Raw genomic sequence first — 9,152 nt, 5'->3', positions numbered from 1 at the left:
AATATTATTCAACCGAAACATTTCCCCCTATTGAAGGAATTCCCATGGTAAAATCTTTGAAAAGATAGATTTATGCTGGTGCCGTATGCATACTCTTTGTTAGATCTGACTCTACCGAGCTGAATTTTAATAGATATTTGAAAAGATTCTTGTTCTACAGGTTAACATGGAGATTATTCATCTCATGAAAGAACTAATAAATAATCATCTCAAAACATTAGATGTGGAACAACCAAGAGATTTTATAGGTAGGTCATTACAAGGCTAAACGTTAATTGAACGTGTTTAAAGGGACTGTAAAGGAAAATGAAAGGGGGTATAGGATGAAACCTGAGAATCTTGAACGTTAAATAGTGCGTATAGTCCGTATTACGTCACAATAACTTCAGCCAATGACAGTGCAGTATCGTTGTCACGTGGTGTACAGACGGAAATCACGTAACCAGTATACTGCATTGCCATTAGCTGAAGTACTGTTGACGTAATACGGACTATACGGATTAGATGTATTAATATTATCAATTATATCTATTAAAAATGCAAAATAAAAATTGAATAATTAAAACAGGGCAAACCTGATATTCTCAGGTTTCTGTAGGATATAGTCTTTTTCAGATTGGTTTCGTATTTGCTGAATATGATCTGTTTTATACTACAACTTTTTCACAAAATTGCATAACTATGAATTTTCGCATAAATTTGACACAGTTTTATATCAATTTCTAGAGACAGAAACATCTTAAATGTATCGTTCAACGTCTGAGATTCTCAGGTTTAATCCTATACCCCCTTTCATTTTTACTTTACAGTCCCTTTAAGTAACCCTCCGTTTACAGAGGCTTTGCCCGATTCAAGAAAGGGGGAAATGTTGTCGTTTTCTCCATTGTTTCTGTGGCAAGATCTCCGCATGACACTTTGCTGGAAAGCTTTAAGGATAAAAATCATAAATATCTAATTTGTTGTTGATCAGACAAAGCTATTAAGGGTACTGTTGGGAATGGGGCATGCCGCGCTAAAATTTGAGGGTCCCTTAATGAGCCCAAATTATACAAATCGTTATTTACATTTGCTCTTTTTAGAAATAATTTCTTTGAAAGATGTCTAACCTAAAAAACTTTAAAAAATTGGAATATACAAAAAGAAGTTTTATTTAGATAGTTACCTGATTGAGATTGCAGGAACTACATCCCCTAATTCTAGTTTCTACGGAGCTAATGGATATGAAAACCTTGCTGCAACATTGACAGACTTATTCCAGGTTAGGAACTGATTATAATCTTATTTCTCATCCTTCTATCTTTGTATGGTATCTTCTATATAAATAATAAGGTAATCTATGTCTTTTTGTATGTCCGATTATAACTTAAGAACCCCTTGACCGATTTGCCTCAAATTTTGATTGGGGAACTCGGAAGAACCATGAGAACGTTCCTGCTGCTTTTAAAGATTCTTAAATTCAGTGATTCACTTTTTTAAAGAAAGTACAATATCCAGTTAAAGCCGGGTTTCCAAGCTAGTATAGTATAAAAATTTACTCCCGCCGTTTGCCCGCACTTGAACGATTTTACCGGGAAACTAAATTTTCACTTTAAGAAATTTCAAATTTTCATATGGCAAAATTTGTTGGAGCACCGGCATCAAATTCACCTTAGCAGAATCATTAAACAAAATTTGATGAATGGATTCTGCTAAGGTGAATTTGATGCATGCCGGTGCTCCAATAAATTTTGTTAGATGAAAATTTGAAATTTCTCAGTGTTCGCTTAGAATCTCAAAACAAAGCTAAGAACAACATTTCCGTGGGTCTCCCGATCAAGCTCCCCAATCAAAATTTTAGGCGAATCGGTCCAGGGGTTATTAAATTATGATCGGACAAACAAACAGACAGACAAACAGAGAATACAACTTTATATGTATAGATACAAGGTTATTCACAAAGTATGAGACTTCAGAGACGATAGTATGGAATTGGTTTAGTCCGTTCTGTTGCATTCAGGGTTCCTTGTGGCCAAAAACTGGCTTGTTTCCGTAGTAAACAGTTAAAATACTCAATTGAATGCAGAAACCCAAAATCAAGCTTCAAATCGTCATATTTTTTAGAGTTCCATGAGTAGTCTTTACAGTCGCATTCTCTATGGGTAACCATGTATTGACATCATTTTTTTAAATTTCTTAACAATCCTTTTAAGGCTGGCTCTGAGACAACAGCTACAACTCTCCGCTGGGCAGTTCTCTACCTAGTTCTCTATCCAGAGGTGCAACAGAGAATTCAGGTAAACGGTCAAAATTAGTTATCAGCTGTAATTGAGACCTGGGGTTGACTTTAAAGTGTCTTTTCCCCTGGTTTTAAAACAATTGTCTCGTAGCTGCAGGCGTTAAGCACTTTTAAGGCTTAGTATTAAATTTCCTAAGAAAGTTATTAACTACAGCAGTCATCGTTCATATCAATACAATAAAGACTATTTTCAATCTTTAGGATTTGATTTTAACCAAGCTATCAAACAGGAAATTACATTAAACAAGAAAAAGATGTTAAAAGGGGAAATATTCTTAGTTTATCAAATATTAGTGTAAATAATATCACATCAAATAATGCTATACTATTATTGATTAATTTATTGCTTATAAAACGAGAACATCTTCCACATTATTCATTAAATCACTCCTGTATGCCGAGTCCATTAGCGCCTCATCCAGTCATGTGTTTGTTTTGAACCAATAGAAATAGTATGGCGGTAACATCTATCTTTCTATCTATCCCATTATCCATTCAGTTATGAATCCTTCAATCGGCGTTATCAGTAAATGGAAATATTTACTTCTACTGAAACTATAGTGAAGGGTTTAAAGGGTCGAACATACCCATTAGTATGTTTAAGTTCATCATTTTTTAAAACATTTTAAATATTGTCGTGATCAGCTGAAACTATAAATAGTAAACAAATCATTGATTTAATTACTTATATTAATTTTTTTTACTTTTAAGGAATAATAATTTAAAGAATTTATTTTGTTTTATTTTTATTTTTATTAATGCATAGGACAGTAAAAAGGCCAGTCCTTGCTAAAATAAATCTAAATAACTGTACTTTTTTGTGATTAAAGCTACAGTCCTTTCGATAAATGTTTGAGTTTTTATAATGGTTGCTGAACCCATAGTTACCAGTTCAATGATTTTAAGATTCAGATTATGCAACATGTTGAAAATGGTTCTTATTTCTCTGCCTGGTATTTTGATATCTTAAACACTGCAAATTTGCTTGTTGACAACAAAAATGTGCTTTATCTTAACAAATGTTTTTATATAAAAACTAGCTTGGGAACCCAGCTTTGCTTGAAGTTTTCCTTATTAAAGGGAGTGTTCGCGAAAAATGAAAGGGGGTATAGGCTTAATGCGATAAAAAGGCGCTTTTGATTGCTACTAATCTTACTTCCATCTGTTGCGTCTATAAGGAGAAAATTGTTATTAGTAGCGATCAAAAGCGCTTTTTTATCGCATTAAACCTATACCCCCTTTCATTTTTCGCGAACACTCCCTTTAAAAGGCAAAACACTCAAATTAGAATTATTGAATCATTCCAGTGGTTCTCTGATTTCCCCAATCAAAATTTGAGGCGAATCGGTCCATGGGTTTATGAGCTATGATCGGACATCGAAACAAACAGAGAGACAGACAGAAAACCAGAAAATACTACTTTATATATATAAACTAGCCTGGTATAAACTAGCTTTGCCTGGAGATTATTCTTGAAAATTTAGAATTTTTACACCACGCTGAGAACAGTTTTTCCACCGCGTTCCTCAATCAGAGTATCAGGAAAATCGTTCCATGGGTTCATGAGTTATGATAGGACACTCAAACAGACAGACAGACAATAGAGATAACTAATTCATATATAGACTAGCGTGGGAACCCGAGCTTGCCAGGATTTTTTTTTTTAAGTCAACCAACTCAATTAGAATGCTTAAACCAAGCAGGCCTTCTCTTCTGAAACCCAAAATTCAAGTATTTTTATTCCTAAAAGTAAAAGAATTGATTATTTAAGATATTCTAAAGATAATAATACTTACAGTTACATCCATTAATTCAGGCCACGGTTCCTAAACACTGATATTTTATATCTAGTCTATACTGCGCCATTATAACAGAGTTTTATATCTGGGAGAATATTAAACTAAAATCAAATATTAAATACTATATACAGGATTACGTAAAAACTAGACAGAAGGAAAAGGTGAATTACCGCCACATAACTGGTACGACTTTGTGACCTCATGGCTCATCTAGTTTTCATTTTACCCATAAGTACAGCAGTGGCAAATTTATCTGGTTGCACATCAGAAATTTGGAACACTAAGCCATTAGGGTGCTTCGCGCCCATCTTCCATTTCCATTGTTAACATGTTCTCTTTGTGTCATTGTAAAACAAACAAAAAATTTTGCGGATTTCATTAAAATATTTTGTGAATTTTAAACATTTTCAAAAATTGATTTTGATGGAGGAAATTTTTTTTTTAAAATTCGATCATCCATAAACCTTCCCTGGGGTCACGCGAGGTCCCACACAAAATTTGTGCCCGATTGGTTCAGCCGTTTTGACTTTGGATACGTATTGGATACAAACGGGAAGAGACTCAAACAGACAAGCAAAGTATATGCATATTGCTGGACACTGTGTTTTTCATGTTGGACATTCTTCGCAGCATGACTATAGATATTTTATTAATATATATCTTTAAAAGGTAGCATACCTGTTTTGTTGTCTGTTTTATATAAACTTATGCAATTTTGAGTTGGTAACTCATTTAATTGCTAAAATCTCCTGGTAAAGCTGGGTTCCCGAACCAGTAAATTAAAAAATTAGCAAGCACATTCGCATGATCGTATTCAGTTCAGTCCATTTAGGTTGAGTTAGATAGAGTTTTAGAAGATAGAGATATTGAACTAGGAGATAAAGAAGATCTTCCTTATTCCCAGGTCTAGTTAATAATAATATACAGGGTTTCCCACAGAGGATGAGACTGTGAAGACGGCCTGCAACTCTTAAAATATGATGATATCATGGTAAAATTAAATCTTCTGCCCTACAATAGTCTTTTAATGACTTATTTAATGATTTGGCAAAGAAAAAAACCAGTTTACTGCAGTTGAATGAAATCATAATTATAAGAATGAAAAAAATACAATTTGAATTCTATAAAGTCGTCTCTGAAGTCTCATCCTTTGTGGGTCAGTCAAATCAGTCATTTTTACTCAAACTTTTACACTAAGAATTAGAAAACTAAAAAAACAACACTTTTATCTCTATTGCTGTTTAAAAGAAGATTGAAGCTTTAAGATAATAATAAAACATTAAGAGGTTGCATGGTCTTGATAAAAATGTTAAAATTATTAAAAATGTTAAAATTATTAAAAATGTTAAAATTATTAAAAATGTTAAATATTAAGGCAGTGATTTTAGAGATTCAAAGATTAGCTAACATACTTCCTCATGGAGGTACGTACTTTCTTTTACCTATCTACCTATGTAGCTATCTACCTATATAGCTATCTACTTATGTAGCTATCTACTTATGTAGCTATCTACCTATGTACCTATCTACCTATGTAGCTATCTACTTATGTAGCTATCTACCTATGTACCTATGTAGCTATCTACCTATGTACCTATCTACCCATGTACCTATCTACCTATGTACCTATCTACCTCTCTACCTATCTACCTATCTACCTATGTACCTATCTATCTATCTACCTATCTACCTATGTACCTATCTACCTATGTACCTACCTATGTAGCTATCTACTTATGTACCTATCTACCTATGTACCTATCTACCTATCTACCTATGTACCTATCTACCTATGTACCTATCTACCTCTCTACCTATCTACCTATCTACCTCTCTACCTATATACCTACCTTTTTACCTAACTACCTAACTTCCTATCTATCTATCTACCCCTTTATCTACCTCTCTATCTACCTCTCTATCTACCTCTCTATCTACATCTCTATCTACCTTTCTATCTACCTTTCCATCTACCTCTCTATCTACCTACATGACTACCTCTCTATCTACATACCTAACTACCTCTCTATCTACCTACCTAACTACCTCTCTATCTACCTACCTAAATACCTCTCTATCTACCTACCTCTCTACCTCTCTATCTATCTATTTAAAGGAAACCATAAGACTAATATGGATGTTGAAGTGAATGGATTTGTAATCCCTGCTGATACATTTATAACACCAGTTTATGCAGCAATATTACAGGTACAGTATCAGCAGTACTAAGAAATACAATCATTAAAAGGATTTGAGTCTATGCCACAAACTCTGATTTTATAATTCCTTTATCTTTGTAACCCAATTCTGTTTATTAGATATTTCAAACTATAAATTCTGTTAGATAAAATAATCTAGGGTTGAAATATCAAAGGTTCATAACAACAGGTTGCAAATATATAGGAATTAGAACAATTAAGTTTGTGGCAAAGACTCAATTCCTTTGCAAGTACTTCGGTGTACTAGGATCGCATAAAAAAATACACTTTTTGACAGTATGGGACTGTATCATAGAATTATCCAATCAAAATCTTAAAACAATTCTGGAAGGTAAATAAACATTTTCTAGGGATCTCATTGGATTGAGGGAGAAAAGTTTAATCCTGATAGATTCCTGGATAATACTGGAAACCTGAGGTAAATACAGCTTATCTATAACCGTGAATTTTTAATTGAAAATATTTACACTGTGTGACCTCGTAGGTCCTCAAATTTTGGTTAAAAGCCCAAGTCTGAGAAACCCTTTATACTTGGCTTTTTAAATAAAAAATATAAAATTTTTGTTCTTCTGAATAACTCTACGAGAAAGTAAAAAATGTGGATTTTTGTCTAATTTAAAATTTGTTCAAATTCTGTGATTCCTTGGTTTAAAATATCAAATGTCTATAGGACATCAAGTTGCAAAGATATAAGGATCAGAAAATATGTATCTGTTCTTTAAAATCCAAGATGTCACTGTTCGTGGTTGGCTAAAAAATAGATAATTACATTACAGTGAGACTCATAAAACTCTGGATTAGGAAAACGACGTTTAAGCACGCTTATGGGAATTTGTTATCATATTTTAGCAAATAGGTCAGTAGATTAAAAATTAACTTATTAAGTAAAATAGATCCGTGAACAATATCAAATTATTTTGTTTCTTGTTTATTGGACAGTTTATGGGCCCCTCTGTATGATTCTACTTCAGGAAGGATGAACACTTGATACCGTTTAGTATTGGGAAAAGGCAATGCTTAGGAGAAAGCCTGGCCAAAGCTCAACTTTTTATTTTCATCACAGGTATACGCAAATTATATATTTTCATCACAGGTATACGCAAATTATATATTTGCATCACAAGTATTTGCAAATTATATATTTTCATCACAAGTATACGCAAATTATATATTTTCATCACAAGTATTCGCAAATTATATATTTTCATCACAAGTATACGCAAATTATAAATTTTCATCACAGGTATATGCAAATTATATATTTTTATCACAGGTATACGCAAATTATATATTTTCATCACAGGTATACGCAAATTATATATTTTCATCACAGGTATACGCAAATCATATATTTTCATCACAGGTATACGCAAATTATATACTATAGGAAACGTTTCATGAGGGTTAAACGGACTGGAAGGGTAATTTCAAGCTTCGTCTGATCAAATATGAATGATATCAATGTATTAAATGCTGAAAACAAATTATTTTTAATTGTGCTTTTTCCGTGAAAAAGTGACTTAGGCATTTGTATCGCAGGAAAACATATATAAATTATCTGAATTTAACTCTTATCAATCTAGAAAACAAACAATAGCTTCCTTATTTTTAAACAGATCTGGCATTGCCATCTTTGCATATATTGAAATTACGCTTACAGTCCCTATAATTGTATTAATATGTCTATATTTTCTCTAGGTTTGGTTCGAAACTACAATCTCCTGGTGAACCCTGATACTGGAGCACCCCTGGAGCATGAATACATCCCTGGATTCACTATATCTCCTAAACCGTTCAGTATTATTCTTCAGCGTAGAGTCAAGAATCAATGATTACTAATACAGTAGTCACTAGAAACTCCCTAGAAGGGACAGATTCATTTGTTGTACTGTACCATTGTATGTGTACTGTACAGCTTGCTCTAGATGCTTCGAAGTCGACCTGGTACTTGAAGTGAACTGGAGTTTACAGTATATTAACCAGACCAGTAAGAAGATGACAATCATTCCACTGTTTTCTGTTTGTCTCTGTACTCTGAATTAAACTTAACATTTTAGTATATAGAGTGTCAATGGAAATATGAGAGGCACCTAGTTTTTTATTTTCTATAGCTATTTACTCCGCTTTTTGATGAATGACAAAGTGTACAAGTTACAAAGTATAGATGAGATTCTTTTAAAAAATTTATAATCTAATTCTTAAAAATTTATACCGCTATGTATTTAAAAAGACGATATTTTTTGCTCTAGCTTGTTTTTAGAAAATTGTTGACTTTTATGAAACACACTGCATAAAATAACAAGGTTTCTTTTTACTTTTCTGAGGCAGTGAAAAATTTAAATTTATTGGAGATTTTAAACTATGTTTATTTTATAGTTTTATGCATTTTTTGTATCATTTCGGACTTTTCTATTAATAATATGTATAATTAATCCATGAGATTTAAGCAAAACAAATTGTTCACGTAATATTGCTTACTTATTTTAAAAAGCAACTTTTTGTAAATAAATATTAAGTTCGTTGGTAAGAGGTCAATGTTTAAGCTCCTTTGTAAAAGGTTCATATGTAAGCTCCCAAAATACTGAACTTTGTAAAATTAAGCTACTTTGTAAGAGGTTTATATGTAAGCTCCCAAAATACTAAATATTAAGTTCCTTTATAAGAGGTCCATTTTTAAGCTCCAAAAATACTAAACGTTAAGCTTCTTTATAAAAGGTCCATGTGTAAGCTTCAAAAATACTAATGTTTAAGTTTCCAAAGTACTGAATACTCCTTTCTAAAAGGTCCATGTATAAACTCCCAAAATACTGAACTTTGTAAAATTAAGCTACTTTGTAAGAGGTTTATATGTAAGCTCCC

At 32.5% G+C, this 9,152-nt stretch overlaps 1 protein-coding gene across 1 annotated transcript in view; it reads left to right on the top strand.

Moving 5' to 3' along the window:
• Nucleotides 1-8,609, top strand: part of LOC111695177 (cytochrome P450 2J6) — a 24,982-nt gene extending 16,373 nt beyond the window's left edge. Inside the window, exons 8-17 of the mRNA XM_023464398.1 lie at nucleotides 37-47; nucleotides 161-248; nucleotides 1,155-1,258; nucleotides 2,190-2,273; nucleotides 4,907-4,978; nucleotides 5,450-5,498; nucleotides 6,191-6,282; nucleotides 6,644-6,711; nucleotides 7,265-7,356; nucleotides 7,992-8,609. Of these exons, the coding sequence (XP_023320166.1) occupies nucleotides 37-47; nucleotides 161-248; nucleotides 1,155-1,258; nucleotides 2,190-2,273; nucleotides 4,907-4,978; nucleotides 5,450-5,498; nucleotides 6,191-6,282; nucleotides 6,644-6,711; nucleotides 7,265-7,356; nucleotides 7,992-8,125 (794 nt within the window). The 3' untranslated portion in view covers nucleotides 8,126-8,609. The remainder of the gene's footprint in view (nucleotides 1-36; nucleotides 48-160; nucleotides 249-1,154; nucleotides 1,259-2,189; nucleotides 2,274-4,906; nucleotides 4,979-5,449; nucleotides 5,499-6,190; nucleotides 6,283-6,643; nucleotides 6,712-7,264; nucleotides 7,357-7,991) is intronic.
• Nucleotides 8,610-9,152: the final 543 nt, after the last annotated feature.

The sequence above is a fragment of the Eurytemora carolleeae genome, unplaced genomic scaffold (assembly GCF_000591075.1).
Source record: "Eurytemora carolleeae unplaced genomic scaffold, Eaff_2.0 scaffold196, whole genome shotgun sequence".
Classification (NCBI taxonomy): domain Eukaryota; kingdom Metazoa; phylum Arthropoda; class Copepoda; order Calanoida; family Temoridae; genus Eurytemora; species Eurytemora carolleeae.
This window is presented reverse-complemented; position numbering and strand designations above follow the sequence as displayed.